At 40.6% G+C, this 18,713-nt stretch overlaps 2 protein-coding genes and 1 long non-coding RNA gene across 3 annotated transcripts; 1 reads left to right on the forward strand and 2 right to left on the reverse strand.

Annotated features, from left to right (window-relative positions):
- Nucleotides 1–2,823: 2,823 nt before the first annotated feature.
- Nucleotides 2,824–4,003, reverse strand: LOC143417043 (uncharacterized). The gene is made up of 2 exons (XM_076882686.1): nucleotides 3,228–4,003; nucleotides 2,824–3,134 (listed from the first exon to the last, which is right to left on the reverse strand). The coding sequence occupies exons 1-2, from the start codon at nucleotides 3,945–3,947 to the stop codon at nucleotides 2,922–2,924; spliced, it is 933 nt and encodes a 310-aa protein (XP_076738801.1). The 5' UTR covers nucleotides 3,948–4,003; the 3' UTR covers nucleotides 2,824–2,921.
- Nucleotides 4,004–12,128: 8,125 nt separating this feature from the next.
- Nucleotides 12,129–15,901, forward strand: LOC143417044 (uncharacterized). Its single transcript, XR_013097259.1, has 3 exons — nucleotides 12,129–12,224; nucleotides 12,357–12,544; nucleotides 15,845–15,901. It is a non-coding gene; the product is annotated as an uncharacterized LOC143417044 (long non-coding RNA).
- LOC101475049 (uncharacterized) lies at nucleotides 14,965–17,649 on the reverse strand. The gene is made up of 2 exons (XM_004574658.5): nucleotides 16,764–17,649; nucleotides 14,965–16,321 (listed from the first exon to the last, which is right to left on the reverse strand). The coding sequence occupies exons 1-2, from the start codon at nucleotides 17,427–17,429 to the stop codon at nucleotides 16,202–16,204; spliced, it is 786 nt and encodes a 261-aa protein (XP_004574715.3). The 5' UTR covers nucleotides 17,430–17,649; the 3' UTR covers nucleotides 14,965–16,201.
- Between the last annotated feature and the right edge of the window lie 1,064 nt (nucleotides 17,650–18,713).

Genomic DNA, 18,713 nt, shown 5'->3' on the forward strand with positions numbered 1-18,713 from the left:
ATACTTTAAATTGTATTTTCTTATTTTATGAATATTTACGTTGTCAAAAGAAAAGTGTCTTTCGATCAGTGGTTTGTTCTGCAGATTATTGACAAGAGCGTTTGTATAAATCACAACAGAAAATATTCACAAGTGAACAATGACCAAAGAGGATTTCTGATTAAAGCCAGGGGCAATTCTAGGATCAGAGCTTTGGGGGTGCTGAGATCCCGAGAGCTGCCCAGCCAGGCATGATAAAGCTGTCTCTGTCAGTCCCTGCATCCTTAAATGTTGTCCCGAGTTCTCTCTGTCACTTTGATGCATTTAAACCCCTGTTCCTCCCTGTCCTCGTCGTCTGTTGTCTTCGTCTCCGTTATCAGTCATCATCATTTTACCATCTCTTTGTAAGTCTGCAAATTTCTTTATTAAATCATAAGATTCTTAAAGTCGTCAAGTCTCCCTGTGTCTGGGTCCTCGTCTCAAAACATGACATCACTGTTTTGTGCATTTTAACACAATTTAACCCCCACATTTGTGAAACAAAAGCAAAACACTTTTTTGAAAAGTCTGTAACAAAACCATCAAATCTGATCAAGGTTATTTAAATGCTGCAAAAGAAGAATGGATTGGAATAAAAAAATACATATCCTAACCTTAATTACTGGTGAGTAAAAAGTAAACTGACTGCATTTTTTGGACAGAGATTCACTTTTAATTTGTATGTATAATATAATACAGATGCATAAAAAACCCTCCCAAAACAGAATAAATTATTACAAAATATTAATAAAAACTATAAAAATGGAGGCAACTTTGCCTGTGTTAGAATGTATACAATGTATAAAAAAAAACTTTATTGCAGTTACTAATTTTACTCATTTAATATTAATAATTTTGTGTTGTAAGATTTATGACTTTCATGCTTTCATAGTGGTACTTAGGAGAGCTTGACATTTTTATCAGGTGGTACACACTGTAAAAAGTTTAAGAAACACTGATAAGTTAAGTGTATGTGTGCTTTTGGAAAACATTTAAACCTGCTGTACAGAATCGTTGAAACCAGTTTAAAACATTTTTAGAATATAAACAGAGCATCTGCTTCTCTTTACAGCTCCTCGCTCCACCAGGGCTGTTTGGCTCTTTCTGATAGTGCGCAAATGTGATGTATGTACTGCGGCAGTCATGCAGACAACTGGACGGTCCAAAAGTTGGCCTACCTAGTACTGGCTGAGGTTTTAGTAGAGTTGTGGCTGAACCGCAGAAAAATATATAATTCATTTTAATCTCCCCAATCAATTATAATGTTATGTTGGAATGTTGTTAAAGAGAGTCAAAAATGTTTCAACCCAGTTTGTTTTGCAGTTTCTGTATAGCAGCTTTAATATCGGGAGAACACAACTTCCAGATTGTGTGAGTAAAATTAGTTGTTGTTTTTCTTTGTCAGTTTAACAGTTTCTGTTGTGCCTGTCACTGTTCCCTGTCTGTTTTCTTACCTGCTTCTTCCTGACCTTGTTCTTTCTCTCCCTCTTTGGACTGACAATCATACACAAATAGATTGTATTCAATTAGATGAAAAATTACATTAACATGAAAAAAATTCTATTAAGCTCACTAACAAAAAGTCCACTCTCAGTGAACTTTCAACCAAAAGGAAAATAACCAAACCACGTGAACAACCAATAAAAGATATAAACATTGAAACACTGATCCAACATTATTCTTGATTGACGGATCATTTGATTTTACACTTTTACCTGACTGTGGCTCCTTTTTTGAAAAAACTTCCTTATATCCATTATGAACCTGGCTGTCTCTCTGTACACAAACGCACACACAACAGGAGTTATAAGGTTAATGGGCATTCAGTCAGTTAGCTAGTTAGTATCCATTTCAAGCAGGACAGTGGTAACAACAGCAGGCTACGGACAGTTATAAGTTTTAGATTTTAAATAGGCTGTATACATTTCAATGGGAGCAACAGGACGGTCGCTGATTTTACTACAGAGCAAGACTAAACACAAGCAGCTTCAGTATTTCCCGTTTTTACTTTTTGGCTGAGTCCCAAATACATTTCGGAGAAACAGGGCGACTCACCGTGGGACGAAAGATAATGCAGGAAAAAAAGAGTAAAGCACAGACAGCTACATGCACATGAACCGGTTTGCTGTAAATTTCCATGCTGTGGTATCATGAAAGTCGGACGTTTAAGTCACGACTGTGTGTTGTGAAACTGACGAAGTCTAACTTCATTTATGCAGAGCTAAAATTCATTATCGAAATGTATTTACTCATTCACAGCATTAGTTAAAGTGAAAACAATTAACGAGAGGTTTTGATGGCAGAGCTCAGCTGGGAGATGTTTTTGTACTTTCTGACCTAATATTTGGTCTGATGACATCATACCAACCAACCTGTTGTCTGGCCTTTTCTCTTATTTTGACAAGAGCTTTTGACTTCTGTTTGTTTATTAAAACAGTTTTCCCACATTTCCATTTAACTATATTCTTGTTTTGTCTATGTAGGGTACTTAGGAAGACACGAAAACATGACACAAACACGATCAAACATTAAAATCTCAGATATTTATTGGCAGAAAAGCTGAGATTTATATCTTATAAAACTTATAAACTACAGGAACAGGAAGTTAGGCTAAAGCAAGGAGCGAGATACTAAAAACCCAAACCCCATAATATATATATATATATATATATATATATATATATATGTATATATATATATATATATGTATATATATATATATATGTATATATATATATATATATATATATATATATATATATATATATATATATATATATATATATATATATATATATATAAGAGAGAGAGAGAGAGAGAGAAAGAGAGAGAGAGTCACAGCAGAGGTTGTGTTTGTGTAGAAACCACACACACACACACACACACACACACACAGGCTTCAGTTATCCTCCATCAGGGCTCCTCTCAGTGAAAGGTGTCGTCTCCAGGTCTCTGGCAGGTCCTCCATCAGCGCCTCCAGGTGTGGATCCTGATCTTCGGAACTTCCTCCTCCAAACCAACCACACATCAGCAGCAGAGAGCAGCAGGGTTATGACGGCTGTGATGATGATGGGAGTGTCACAAGCTGTTGTGTGTGTGTCTGCTTCACGCGTGGGCTGCAGAGAAACAAACATGAAATAATGTGAGACCCACTGCGCTGACTCAGCAGCTGTGATGTGCTTCAGTGTTTAGCAGAGAGGTGTACTCACAGGAGCAGAGGTGCTGCTGATGATGGTGATCCTCTCATTGACCGTCACTCTCACAGCGGCAGGGCTGCCCCTCTCTCTCCACTTCCCGCTCCTTTTTTTGCCTTTATTAACACGGCAGAAAAAGTCACCTCGGTCCTCCAGCTGGACCCGCTCCACCGTCAGTGACAGGTCTCCCAGTGCAAACCAGTCAGACCTCACAGACGCTCTGCCCACAAACCCAGTGCCATATATGAGCTCCCCGGAGGAGAGGCTGTGGTTCAGCACCAGTTCCCCGTCTCTTTCCCACACAACAGAGTCCACGGAGTCCCCCTCAGTGTGGAAATAACACGGCAGCGTGAGCGTGTCTCCTTCAGGCACAGAGAGGTTGTTGTTGGAGATGATGAGGACCTCCAGGTGGATGGTGGTGACAACCTGCCCGGCGCAGGTGAACTCGTAGTAGCCTTGATCGTTGTAGTTCACACGGGTTAGCAACAAGCTGAGCGTGGATCTGTGCTCCACAAGCTCTCTGTACCTCTCTCCCGGCATCCAGACACCGTTTACCAGCTGGGCCACAGTCCGTGGACTGTCATTCCTCAGCCGGTAGATTAGACTGAATTTCTGCGCGTCACACTTCACATCAGCTTTTAACTCTACAGACTCTCCCAGAATCGCCGATTTTCCACAGCAGCCAACAAAAAGTACACAGAGACCAAAAAAGACGAAGACTGCACCACCCGACATCGTATCTCTGTTCGGCGCGTGGTGTGAGCTCTCGCTTGTCTTAGGAGAGGCGTGTCCCTCTGGTCTGACGTTACAGTCTGAGAGGCGTAACATGAGTTTGATATTTGGATGTGTGTGGGTTTTAACCAATCACTTCCAGAGGCTTGTGGTAAAAAAAAAAATAAAAATTAGGACTACACATGATCTGCTTTCAAGCATTTTCTGTGTTGTTTTTTTAATTATTTACTTTTTTGGGTGCTGCCATTTCCGCATTAGGCCTACTGATTTTACACAGACTGTACAAAAGGCCAGCCAGTCGGCAGAACTCACGAACGGAGCCACATCTGCTGAGTAAAGATATCAGCAGGCTGCTGCCGGTTAGCCAATGAGCGGTGAGGCAACCCATTCTCTTCACCAATCAGAAGACACAATTCTACCTCATCATTACGCACACGTCGACCCAGAGTTCGGTCCGAGCTGCAGGTGGGAAGAGTCAGCAGAGTTTTACTCACCGTGTGGATTTTCACTGCGGTCAAGTGAGCCCTCACTTAAGAAGTCACAGTCAAGCTAGCCGCCCCGCCAGCCGCACCTAAAATGTGGTTGCACTACTCTTACGCATATTACGGTATAGGTGCCGACTGGCTTAGAAACGAAGTGTTTTGTGTCCTGACACTATTTTACTTCACAATCCACTCCCAGTTTTGGTTTATCTCCACTTTCCCCCCTGTGATCCACAGCCCAAATTACTGTATGATTCAGAGAAAATTAACAATAAAATTTGCCCAATTTACTCTACTGTACTTTTAATATTCTCATCTTTGAGCTCAGATTCCAGGAAAACTGTAAGAGGTGACGCAGATATTTCACTGGATTATAACTCTGGGTGACCCCCCACTCTGCACCCTGTGATCCACAGCAAAAATTACTGTACGGTTTTTGAGAATATTGATAGTAAACTTTGCACAATTTACTGTACTATACTCTATATATTCTCATCTTTGAGCTCAGATTCCAGGAAAACTGTAAGAGGTGACGCAGATATGTCACTGGATTATGACTCTGGGTGACCCCCACTCTTCACCCTGTGATCCACAGCCAAAATTACTGTACGGTTTTTGAGAATATTGATAGTAAACTTTGCACAATTTACTGTACTATACTCTATATATTCTCATCTTTGAGCTCAGATTCCAGGAAAACTGTAAGAGGTGACGCAGATATGTCACTGGATTATGACTCTGGGGGACCCCCACTCTTCACCCTGTGATCCACAGCCAAAATTACTGTATGGATTTTGAGAAAATTGATAGTAAACTTTGCACAATTTACTGTACTATATATATTCTCATCTTTGAGCTCAGATTACAGGAAAACTGTAACAGGTGACGCAGATATTTCACTGGATTCTGAATCTAGGCCATCTCCACTCTGCACCCTGTGATCCACAGCCAAAATTACTGTACGGTTTTTGAGAATATTGATAGTAAACTTTGCACAATTTACTGTACTATACTCTATATATTCTCATCTTTGAGCTCAGATTCCAGGAAAACTGTAAGAGGTGACGCAGATATGTCACTGGATTATGACTCTGGGGGACCCCCACTCTTCACCCTGTGATCCACAGCCAAAATTACTGTATGGATTTTGAGAAAATTGATAGTAAACTTTGCACAATTTACTGTACTATATATATTCTCATCTTTGAGCTCAGATTACAGGAAAACTGTAACAGGTGACGCAGATATTTCACTGGATTCTGAATCTAGGCCATCTCCACTCTGCACCCTGTGATCCACAGCCAAAATTACTGTATGGATTTTGAGAAAATTGATAGTAAAATCTTCCCATTTTGCTTTACTGTACTCCACATATTAACATCTTTGAGTTCCGATTACAGGAAAACTATAAGAGGTGACGCAGATATTTCACTGGATTATGACTCTGGTTGACCCCCACTCTTCACACTGTCATCCACAGCCAAAATTACTGTACGGATTTCCAGAAAATTGATAGTAAAATCTTCCCATTTTGCTTTACTGTACTCTACATATTGACATCTTTGAGCTCAGATTACAGGAAAACTGTAAGAGGTGACACAGATATTTCACTGGATTCTGAATCTAGGCTGTCGCCACTCTTCACCCTGTGATCCACAGCCAAAATTACTGTACAGTTTTGGAGAAAATTGATAGTAAACTTTGCACAATTTACTCTACTGTACTTTTAATATTCTCATCTTTGAGCTCAGATTACAGGAAAACTGTAAGAGGTGACGCAGATATTTTCTCAAAAACCGTACAGTAATTTTGGCTGTGGATCACAGGGTGCAGAGTGGGGGTCACCCAGAGTCATAATCCAGTGAAATATCTGCGTCACCTCTTATAGTTTTCCTGTAATCTGAGCTCAAAGATGAGAATATATAGAGTACAGTAGAGTAAATTGTGCAAAGTTTAATATCAATTTTCTCAAAATCCGTACAGTAATATTTTCTGTGGATGACAGGGTGAAGAGTGGCGACAGCCTAGATTCAGAATCCAGTGAAATATCTGCATCACCTCTTACAGTTTTCCTGTAATCGGAGCTCAAAGATGTCAATATGTAGAGTACAGTAAAGCAAAATGGGAAGATTTTACTATCAATTTTCTCAAAAACCGTACAGTAATTTTTGCTGTGGATGACAGTGTGAAGAGTGGGGGTCACCCAGAGTCAGAATCCAGTGAAATATCTGCGTCACCTCTTATAGTTTTCCTGTAATCTGAGCTCAAAGATGAGAATATATAGAGTATAGTACAGTAAATTGTGCAAAGTTTACTATCAATTTTCTCAAAATCCATACAGTAATTTTGGCTGTGGATCACAGGGTGCAGAGTGGAGATGGCCTAGATTCAGAATCCAGTGAAATATCTGCGTCACCTCTTACAGTTTTCCTGTAATCTGAGGTCAAAGACGAGGACATTAAAAGTACAGTAGAGTAAATTGTGCAAAGTTTACTATCAATTTTCTCCAAAACCGTACAGTAATTTTGGCTGTGGGTCACAGGGTGAAGAGTGGCGACAGCCTAGAAAACTGGGAGTGGATTGTGAAGTAAAATAGTGTCAGGACACAAAAGACTGCGTTTCTAAGCCAGTCTTCACCCATACCGTAATATACGTAAGAGTAGTGCAACCACATTTTCGGTGCGGCTGACGGAGCGGCTAGCTTGACTGTGACTTCGTAAGTGAGGGCTCACTTGACCGCAGTGGATTTTCGTTCCTTCTAATGCTGTTAGCGGTGTGCGTCCATGAGACTAAACCACACCATAACTTCACCACACGCCATATAGCATTTTACAGCCTGTTAAATCCCCTCACTCACATTATGGATGTGTGCTTCGGATTCTTGTTAAATAAATGAGTGAACGACAGATACCTGAGTGGCAGTGGATTTTGTGGATACGTCATCACGTCAAAAAAAACATGACAAAACAGTGTATCACATCATAGATACCACACAAACACACGCACGGACGCACACAAACGCACGCGCGCTCAGACAGAAACGAACTCGGGTTGTTTATTGAACTAGCCTGGGCGTGAAGTCAAATAAAGAGGACACACCTCAGTGTAACTGTCTGACGCGTGTGTTCAAAGGCGCGACACACGCCCTGTGTTGGATTCTGTCCATATGAGCTGACGGACGGATGAGACGCAGTTTTACAGATAATGAAAAGAATTCTCGGTTATTTAAAACAAAAAAAAAAGGCATTCGTTTAAACTTCATAAAGAGTTGACTGCTGAAGCCTTTTACAGCTGTACTAAAATGGAAAATGATGGCATTATCTGTTGAACTGTTACAAGTCTGATGTTTGATCTTCATTTATTCTGTTTCATTTTTCTACAGTAGATTTATTCGCAATCGTGCTTATGTTTGAAGATGCTTCTTACTGAAAAAATAAATCGATTATTCTTGGCGGGACACGAAACTCGAGTTGACACTTTGCTACGCATGCTTGTCACATAAAGAAAACATTCCGTAAAACACGATCAAACATTAAAACGTGTAGGCTACTAATGTTTATTAGCGGGAAGAGTCCACGCTCCCCAAAAAAGGAAAACTAAGACTAAGAAGAAAGCAGGCGTGTAATGTCCCACGGAGCATGGTTTCACGGAGGCCTGCGGGGAGAAGGGCCCTGACGTGTGCTGCTCATTTTGCATCATTGTTCTGTTCAAACTGGGTGAAACTTCAGCAGGACCACAGCTCCACCGCACTATTAAAAGATCCAGCAAAGGATGGTGTAATGCTGGCTGCATCATTCCACTAAGTCAGTGATGCGTGATCGATGTCAGCTTCATAATGTCGTTTTTCTCTCCCATGCAGGATAAAGAAGGAGACGAAACACTCACGGAGATGTAATCCTCGATTTTCTACCTGCACATTTTCATCAGTCATGTCCAATAATAACATTTATCCCTCACACAAAAAATATGAGCTTCACACTTTTGTGCACACAACCCTAAAATGTAACAGCACAACAATCTGTGTCAAAACTTCATGGAACAGTTAAATTATTTGTTATTTGTAACATTTTATAGCACTTTTATTCTGCTTATATTATTATATACTCAGTATATTGTCCTGCTTGTTTGTACAGATTTACAATCTTTCCTCTGTTTACTTTTCTCTTTTGTAAAAAGCCAATAAAGTTTTGAGTTGGTAACAAAGTGACGCTGTAACCTGATGCAGATGACAAGTGAGAGAAAACAATGAATCCTCCATTGTTTGTTTGTCTGCCGTGACGTCTATGAATAACTGTTTTGCACTAGCAAAAAGAAGGGAGAGGCTGCCATCCCGAGCCAAGAAACTTTCAGGCTGATAGGTATTTGATAGGTAACCTGTCATCTTATCTGGATTAATTACATCAATTACGTTTCATATTTGAATGTGAATAGTTTAGACTGAAGAGGATTAGCAGCTACAGTTACAGCAATATTACCGCCCATCCCTCACTGCTGCTGTTTTTCTATTGTTTTTAATCAGTAACAAGAAAAACTTATTGGAATGTGAGCAAAAGAAAGCGCCAAATGTCATCACTTAGTCTTGGTAAACCTTTGATAATGACTCTGGCAGGCTGCCCAGTGAGGGAGTGGCTTTGACTGAGAACAAGCAATCGTGTGCAGGAGGTCACCGGAGACATGTTGTTTTGTTGTGTTTTATTTATTTAATTTTGTATTTGATTCATTTATACAACACGGACGATACATGTTAACATGGCCGCTGCATTGAAAGCTAAGTAGAAGACCTTGTTGCATTTAGTGACTCCACAACATCAACAACAATTCACAAAGATAACAGGCGAGGAAACATGAAACCCTCCAGGCAAGTATTCTGAGCAGTCTCAGTCTAACACACTGTTAACACTGCAATAGTTACACATTTTTTTAACATGCTCATTTTTATTTAGTGCTGCTGTAAATATTTCTGACATTTATTTATAATCACATCTGTTAGTTCTTGATATTTATTATAGAACGGTTTGTATATATTATTACTCTTTCTTAAATCTGTAATATATTATATTGTTAAATTGTCTGTTTCGGCAACTGCAACCCATCATTTCCTTAGAGATTATTAAAGTATTCTGATTCTGCTTTCATTTAGTCTGTTTTTATTTAAACTTCTGTCATTTTGTTTACATCGTTAGCATTTATTTGTATGCATGTAAGTGAATAAATAGGTTTCTTACAATGCTGGGATGCTCGTTTCTTCTGTCACTACAGCAGCAGTCCACTCCACAGTGAGTCAGGCTGTGACGTTACTGTCAATCCTGAAGCCAAGTAGGTTGAAGGTGAAGATGCTGGGACTCTTTCTGATTCTCTCTGCATTTCTTATCATATCTCTGATTTGTCTGTGAGGGGTTTCCTCTCGGCGTGGCACTCGTTTTGCCATCTTTTGACTCTTTGTCCGTCTTCATTCTTCAGCTGCATGTTTCTGGCCTGGAGGAGCTCATCTCTTGGCTTTGTTCTTTGCAAAAATAAAAATTAAAAAATGTACAGTCTAACCTGTTTGTCCACATTCAAGGCCCTGCTGCTTAACGCCACACTGCGGAAAAAACACTTGTGTGTGTATAAAGTCAAACAGGAGAAAATCACAGGTATTAACAGATCAGGGGTAACCTTCTTCAATGATGTTAATGAAAGCGACATCCAGAAAACCTCATTAAAACCAAAATGTCACATTTCACAATATCGCCCAGCCAAGTTCAAACATGTAGCCACTCATATGCTTCTGCCTGAAGCAGCCCGAGCAGAACTATGATGATATCAGAGAAAAAAAAAACACTTTACGAAAATGAATCATCCGAAACACAACTACGAGGGCAAAGTTCTGGAGTCTCATTGAGGTTACTAAACCAGTGCTTAAACTGTTTAGTGCCTTACTGTTTGTGACAGTAAGGCCACGTTTGGTTGTTTTTGTGGACAATCATCTGCACAGCAAACACTAAACGCTGACTGGTTGACAGTTTTCTTTCGACAATGTAAAAATGCATAAAATAAAACAAACAAAAATCCCTACACCTTAAGACATCAGATGGTGGACTTTCTGTGGGAGTGCTGAGAAGGTGCTGTGATTGTTCCTTTTAATCTGTGTGCCTTCTCCCGGGTCTTCCAATGACCTTATTTGTTCTCTCATCCAGACAAATCAAGCAGGTGACATTGAAAACACAGGCAGGGAGAATAATGTTACACACCAAAGGATTGTTATGTGTAAATCGGTGTTTGTTCAATGAGAAGCTGGAAGATTGCCATCCACCCACAGGACTTGTATTTTATTGATATCAACCTGTTGGGCCACTTTCTCATTCCTCTCGCATTTGTTATCATATCTCTGAGGCGTGGCACAGTCCCTGCACGCTAAATTTCCGCTCGCAGTTTATTTCAAGCATAGACTAAAAAAAAACCAATCCAGGAGGACAACGCTGATGTGAGAGAGATTATCACAGCATAACCCCCTTGGCCTTACCAGATTAATCAAGCACAACGAATCGTTTTAAAATAAGAAAGCATGAAAACAGACGCGAGGAAATAGAGACAGGTAATTCTTAGGTTCTTTTCATATTCTTATATGGGTGCCTAAGCTCAATTCTTGAGGGGGTGGGGGGAGGGGGGGCTGTTGACAGAATAAACTACAAAGCACGTGTTTCATTTCAAATGATTCATTTCAAATGATTCATTTGAAATGAATCATTTGAAAGACTGCTGAGTTTAGGCAAACAGCAAACGCGCTGCATGAAATATCAGTTTCACTGCTGACGCGGATTTTGCGGTTAATCGTATAAGTGTTATGAGATTAAGACTTGGATCTAGAAGCTGTTTTGCAGCTGCGGTAAAGATTCGTGGTGCATTCCTGACATCCACGTCTACTGATTACATTAACGTGACTCTGATTGAAAACAAGGGATCGTGTTTGATGCCAGGTCATAAGTTGTTTTGTTGGGTTTTATTTATGTATTTATTTATTTATTTATTTATACAACAGGGACGATACATGAATGTTGTATCGAAGGCTAATTTGAGCACCTTGTTGCATTTAATGACTCCACAACAACAACAACAATAACAATTCACAAAGCTAACAGGTGAGGAAGCATGAAGCACTCCGGGTAAGTATCCTGAGTGTTTGATACCAGTGAGCCCCACCCGACCAGCTGGTTTAAAAATAAAAATTCCAATATGCGCTCATCAACCAGGATCTATTACAGCAGTGCGACTACATATATTTATTTACAAAAATTTACAGTCAAACCTGGAACATTTGCGACGATTATAAACATCCTTATTTTTTTATCACTGATCGACCTATCGGTCTTTTTCTGTATGGTATCGACGCATACGCTATTGTGCTAATGCATCACACGAACCTAGGGTCCGGATCTCCCTCCTTTCACAACCAGTTCATTCAATAAACCTTCGCAGTTCAAGTGCATCGTCTGATCGATGTCATCACACCTCAGTTTGAATCAGTGAGCAGATAGCTCAGTCATCCAGAACAGTCAAGCAGAACCTAAGCACAAAGAATAGAGCAGGTTACACAACAAGGGGAAGTGACGCATAAAAGTGGCTCAACAAGATTATATCAGATTATCGTCCACTGAAAGGACTTTTCTATTTGATTTATTTATATAACGGGGACGATACATGTCGTCTGCTTATCCCAGCTGACTTAATGATGGACCCTGCAGTACTGACCTATTCAGTGGATGAATAATAGCAACTCTTTTTACGAGGATGAAAGTCGAGGGAGCACTTAACACTTCAGGTGAGTAGATCATCCTAGATGTCTGTTAACCTGTGAGACCCTGCCGACTGGCTGAACTCCTGGTCACATCATTTTTAACACAAGTACAACATTATTTCATTTCTGACAGAGGAAATTTGTTTGGGTGTTCAGGAACAACAAGGCTCAAGCCTGCCATGAACTGGAAGTTTGTGAGTTTTACATCAAGATCGGCATCTTCATGCTCCCCTGAAGTTTTCAGCTGATCACGTGAACGAGCCAAATAGAAAAAATGTGCAGAGACGAGACAAAGACTGAGCTATTTGGCCACAGTGATAACAGGTGTGTTTGGGAGAGTGAAGGTGAGGCTTTGAGACTTCAGAACGCTGTATCAGCTGTAAAGTATGGTGTGTTGCAATAGTAATTTTACAATGTATGTTGAAGGGATATTACTGCCCTCTGTTGGTGTGTCTGTGCATTACAGCAATAAAAGGTGTTCGTTAAAAATATCAGGTTATGGGCCCAGAGGTCACTAACACGTTTTTTGGGAGTCATAAACAGAGTTATGGGATTCACAATGGAAGATAGACTGTTTAATGACAAGCTGAGTGGACTAGAGAATTGGGCAACGTGGAAATTTCAACTGGAGCACGTGTTGAAGGCAAAAGGACTGTGGGGTATGGTACAGGAGACGGAGCAGCTAATGCCCAAGCACGAGCTGAATTTGAACGTAAGAAAGAAAAGGCATTTTCAGTGCTGGTACTGAATGTAAGTGCACCCCAATTGTACTTGATAACAAACTGTAAGACCCCCAAAGAAGCATGGGAGATGCTAAAAGCACAGTTTGCAAGAGATACTGTTGCTAACAAGCTATTTCAAGGCTAGGTGTATAAGGACAAAGAGGACTCATATGAGGGAACCTTTGTTGTAAATGAGTCATGTAAAAGTGATGCACAGCAAGAAGAATAGTTAATTGATTCAGGAGCGTCAAAACACATGACATGGAATAAAAAAGCACTACAAAACTACCAAGAGTTTTCAGAACCACAAACGGTGAAACTCAGTGATGGCAGAGTGGTTGAGGCTTTAGGTCATAACAATGAAAAAGTTCCAGCAAGTATGTGGCATCTGTCTTCCTTCTCTCACCCCAACCGGTCGCAGCAGATGGCCGCCCCTCCCTGAGCCTGGTTCTGCCGGAGGTTTCTTCCTGTTAAAAGGGAGTTTTTCCTTCCCACTGTCGCCAAAGTGCTTGCTCATAGGGGGTCATATGATTGTTGGGTTTTTCTCTGTATCTATGAAGCGCCTTGAGGCGACTTTTGTTGTGATTTGGCGCTATATAAATAAAATTGAATTGAATTGAATCAGCATCTAGGTCACACTACAAATCTGAAAAAAGTCAAAAACTTGGTAAAAGGAGTTACCTTTACAAAAGAAGAGGAGGACACTTTTTGTGAAGCTTGTGTTGAGGGCAAATTATCAAGAAAACCTTACAAATCAGTGGGAGAAATACGATCAAAACGCAAGTTGCAATTAGTGCATAGTGACGTTTGTGATCCTTTTCAAACTGAGTCACTAGGAGGAAAAAAGTACTTTGTAACTTTCATTGATGACTACTCCAGATGTAGTAAAGTCTATTTTATAAGGGAAAAAACGAAGTCCTGAGTAAGTTCAAAGAGTTTGAAAGAATCTTCTCAAATGAATGTGGACAGGGAGTAATAAGACTCAGAACTGACAATGGTGGGGAGTACACATCTAAAGAGTTTCAAGAATATTTGAAAGCTCAAGGCATCCACCATGAAATGACTGTACCACACACACCACAGCAAAATGGTGTTGCAGAGAGAAAAAACAGAACTCTAGTGGAATCAGCTAGAAGCATGCTGTCACATGCAAAGTTGCCAAACACATTCTGGGCAGAAGCTGTTGCTACTGCAGCTTACACACAGAATAGGCTCCCAACATCTGCTTTAAAGAACGAAACACCCTGTCAGAGATGGGATGGGAAAAAAACCCAGACATTAGCCATATGAAAGTATTTGGTTGTGTTGCTTATTCTCATGTTCCAGACACAGAGAGAAAGAAATTGGACAAAAAGGCAGTGAAAGTTCGTTTCCTGGGATATGCAACCAATGCAAAAGGCTACCGACTGTGGGATGAGGAAAAAGGAAAAATACTGATTCGACGAGATGTGGTCTTCAATGAAACAGAGTTTAAATGCAAACAAAGTGAAAATGATCTCTGTTTGGGTGACACTACACACGGGTGAAAGACAAACGAGTACTGAGGAGGCTGTCGCCAGTGAGGCAATAAAAGGTGTTCGTTAAAAACATCATAGTGCTGGTAGCATCAGGGTCTGTTTTGCTGGCAGTTCAAAGAAATAATGAAAAGACTAAAATTGTCATGACATTTATGCCCATGATGAGTGGATGTAAAGTCCTGACTCCACAGCTTCAGGTCAGACGTCTGTCTCGCCCTGGTTGTTGCTCTCCTTTTCATTAAAGATGTTTCTGTCTGTGTATAGGTTTGTTGTCCTGCTGCTCCCTCATGGTGCTGATTTTCTTTGAGCAGTTTATTGACTGATTTTGACATTAATTTAACAGGAATATTAATGAACCTAAGTGCTGTACTTTATTGAAGATTTTATTTTATTTTATTTTACAAGAAGCTTCTTGAAGTTTTTATAAAGAACAAAGTAAACAGAGTACAGACTAAAAAACAGAGCAGGACAAGTGCTCACTGTAAATGAATATATTTATTGTTCAAACTCTACAAACATGCAGGAAATATCATGTGGCCAATGAACAAGTTGTTTAAGGACACTAACGGTTCACTCTGGACTCTAAGAATCAGTTTAAAAGCAGTTATTTGGCTCCAGCTTCACCAGAAACCCTATTTGCTGATTGTCTGAGTTTCAGACTCTTCTATTTCTAAAAGATGCTGAGTTAGCCACACATCAAAATCACACAGATTTACTGCGTGGTAGAATTATTAAAAGTGAACTTGATGCAAAAGAATGTATGTGTAACTTCATTATATGGAAAAAGTAAAGTCACAGTTATTAAATAAAAAACAGAATCCCTTAAAGTTCTAGACATAGAAAGAAGTCCAGCTTGAACCTCTGAGGGTGTTTGAAGTTGAACTGTAGTGTTTTCATCGTGCAAGCAAATTCATCACATTTTGTCACTGTGGCCTGTAAACAACCCTAAAGCAAACAAATGAAGGACCCTTAAACTGTAAATCTTTACTGGCTGGTGGTTTATGGTTTCAGCAGCAGCCCTTCATACACTCACTGTAAACCAACTGACCCACAAACCACAGCAGCGCACAGGGTGTCCTCATCAAATAAACTAAGGAACTAAACTAAGCTTGTTGGCATTAAATCATAATAAAAACCTTACCCTACAGCCAATAATCTAAAATGAACATTTATATCTACATTCAGTCTCCTGCTCAGTCACACTTGGTGGCACCTGGAACCTTTAAAAGGTCTTTTGGAGGCCTGAAGACTCTTTTGTCCTCAACACAATGATAATAAATTCAACTACTCAACGCAGACTGTTGCATTCATTAACCATAAGCTCCAGCCTCTTACAGATCTATGAAGAAATCATAAAAATTGATTATTTGCTGTTGCTATAACCAAGCTATACCTTCTTTCTCAGGGCAGACCTTCAACTGTACCAAGTGAAGAGCTGCCAAGAAGAAGAAGACACAAATAAATAAGTCAAAAGTCAGAAAGAAATCTCTGTATGTGTGTATTTTATCTTTACACTGTAAGTTACCAGTGTGCAGATATCTGCTGTTTATTTTGCCATGAAGACTTTCATTACACAGTGAAATAAAGGTTTGGACTTTGGTACTAAAAGTAATGCACTACAAAAAGCTATTTCTATTCATTTTTATAGGCAGTATAACATCAGAAGGCTTGGCAGGGCAATTTTTAGAGATGTGCTTTTCTCCTGATTATAAATGATTGGTCATTTAGTGGACTGTTTCGGACACTGTCTCCTCTGCTCTCTTCATGCATGTACACCCTTGGTCTTCTCTCTCCAGCCCCAAAAGAACTTGAGAGTAAAAACAATCACAGATGTCACAGCTGCTGTTATGATGATTGTGATCCATATCCAGTGGTAGGACTCCTGCAGACGGCAAGAAAACATGAAACTCGGTGTTAGTCAGTGCAGTTTGTTTAAACTTTAAATGCCTTTCAGTTTACAGCAAATCAAAGATCACACAGTTTACAGCAAAACATCAAGATGAAATGTTCATGTGCAATCTGTGATCTGACTAGAAAAAAAGGGGTTAATCCCAGTTTAAGCCACAAAATCACCTGTAGGTGCCTGTTATCTTGTTAAATTCCTGAATGACATAGTTAAAACCTGAACTGTGAGTCTTTGCTGCCAGGACAGAGATCAGTGTTGTTGTAATCGATGCTGTCACAGCAGAGTCACCCTGACACAGTATGGTAAAGTTATTCACACTCAGAAAGTCATCAAGGCATCAAGTGCAGATGTTATATTTAAAGCGTTTCTGCTGTAAATCAATCGGTTTGCAAGATAGAGCAGGGTGTGGTGCACTTACCGGTGGTTTGCGCACTCGCAGGCGGACAGCAGAGCGGTGTTTCTCGGCCTTCTCTATGTCGCAGTAATAAACTCCTCCGTCTTGTTGCTGAGCTCCCTTTATGGTGAGGGACAGGTCTGCCCGTCGGTCCCAGTCAGATGGTATCGATACCCGGCTTCTGTTAAAGTCATCCCCGTATGTGATTTCCCCTGTCCGACCATTCAGCTCCAGCAGTACTTCCCCGTTTCTCCTCCAGCGCGCAGACTTCACCGACTGGCCCGCTGTGACGGAGCGACACGGGAGGATGGCATCCCCACCCTGGGATACAGCAACTTCAGAGGGCACAAATACCTCCAGCTTGTAAGCTTCCAAGTGTTTCCTGTTGCAGGTAAACTCATAATGTCCGTTGTCATTGAAGTTAGCATTTGTTAAGATTAACCAATCGCGTCCTACGACCACGCGGTCAGTGTAATCTCGTCCTGGCTTCCAGTAACCATTTAGAGATGCGATGAGCTGAGTGCTGGCATCATCCAGCCGCTGATACAGTGTGCCCTCTCCCTTCCTGCACTCCTCTGAGAGTGGAAACTCCACATCTGCCCCCACAGTGGTTTGGATCAGTGCTCCCAACCCCTCACAGATAAAAGGAAGAAAGAACACAAACACTGATGAAAGGCTCATCCTGACCATCTGACAGTGAAGTGTTTCCGTTATCAACCTTCTTCTGCGTTATCGCGAAGCTCCGTTAGGTTTAGAAACTGAGAGAAAGGCTTGCTACATGCGCATGAACTGATGTGATGTCAGGGTCCGCCCAACCGGCATACACCAGCATTGTAAATGGCGCTAGCCTAAATAGATTTCTGCCCCGTGTAACTGAAGCTGGCAATAAGACGTAACACAAGGTGCTAATATTAACAAACATATTCTGATCATCACTTTCTGTTCAGTGATGCTATAAACACTGTAGACAATACTAGTACTACTACTGCTACTACTACTACTACTACTACTAATAATAATAATAATAATAATAATCGTAATAATCGTAATAGTTTGTTATCATTAATTTACGTGGGAAAAATTACGGTGAGCCAACTTTTAAAATGTGTTGGCCAGACTTGACTGGAGGAGCCTGCAGTGCGAGACTTCCGATGCTCTATTGGGGTTTTACAGTACTATGAGGTCATTGATACGACTGGGTCTGATTAATCAAGAACGCATACGTTTAACACCCCATCAGAGCAAAAAAAAAAAAAAAAAGGGGTCATGTGACTTCTGCTAATGTGTTGGTGACTGAGGCTCAGGAGGTCAGCAGATTGTCTACTAATCGGAAAGCAGTAGCGGTTTTTGATATGGGCGATGGCCCAGGGTGGCATCCAGGTGGGGGCGCATTACGAGCAAAAAAAAAGTTGGTCGCACACATGCTGCCCGACATCATGCCAGCGAATTGTGGGGATGGAATAGGCACCGGTCGGTTTTGCGAGGAGTAAGGGCGTCTCCGTGTGCGAGGTGCGCCTGCTGCTTGCGGCACAGGGAGGACAGGGCGGGCACCAGGGGGAGGCTGGGTGGCTGAAGCAGCATCTTATAACTAGCTCGTAAAATAAATAAAAAAAAAACCACCAGAAATTATGATAAAGACTTATAATTTGCACTTAATGTGTCCTTGCATTGTATGTTTTTCTAAATTCTTTATGCGTGAGCGGCTCGAGAGTCCTCGGTGCACCTGCTCGCTGCTGAAGTCAAAGTAAACTTTATTGTCATCTCCAGAGGTGTGGACTCGAGTCACATGACTTGGACTCGAGTCAGACTCGAGTCATTAATTTTATGACTTTAGACTTGACTTGAAAAAATGTTGTAAGACTTGTGACTTGACTTGGACTTTTACACCAATGACTTGGGACTTGAATTGGACTTGAACCGGTTTACTTGAAAAGACTTGATATTTTACCCCAAATATAAAATTTAACATGCATA

This window comes from Maylandia zebra, linkage group LG3 (assembly GCF_041146795.1).
Source record: "Maylandia zebra isolate NMK-2024a linkage group LG3, Mzebra_GT3a, whole genome shotgun sequence".
NCBI classification, from domain to species: domain Eukaryota; kingdom Metazoa; phylum Chordata; class Actinopteri; order Cichliformes; family Cichlidae; genus Maylandia; species Maylandia zebra.

Bases quoted from the DNA above. Each gene is read 5' to 3' on its own strand.
- LOC143417043 (XM_076882686.1), bottom strand. From the start codon at position 3,947: ATGTCGGGTGGTGCAGTCTTCGTCTTTTTTGGTCTCTGTGTACTTTTT. The intron at 3,135-3,227 runs GTGAGTACACCT...GTTTCTCTGCAG, and splicing joins TCAGCAGCACCTCTGCTCCT to CCCACGCGTGAAGCAGACAC.
- LOC101475049 (XM_004574658.5), bottom strand. From the start codon at position 17,429: ATGGTCAGGATGAGCCTTTCATCAGTGTTTGTGTTCTTTCTTCCTTTT. The intron at 16,322-16,763 runs GTAAGTGCACCA...TGCCGTCTGCAG, and splicing joins TGCGAGTGCGCAAACCACCG to GAGTCCTACCACTGGATATG.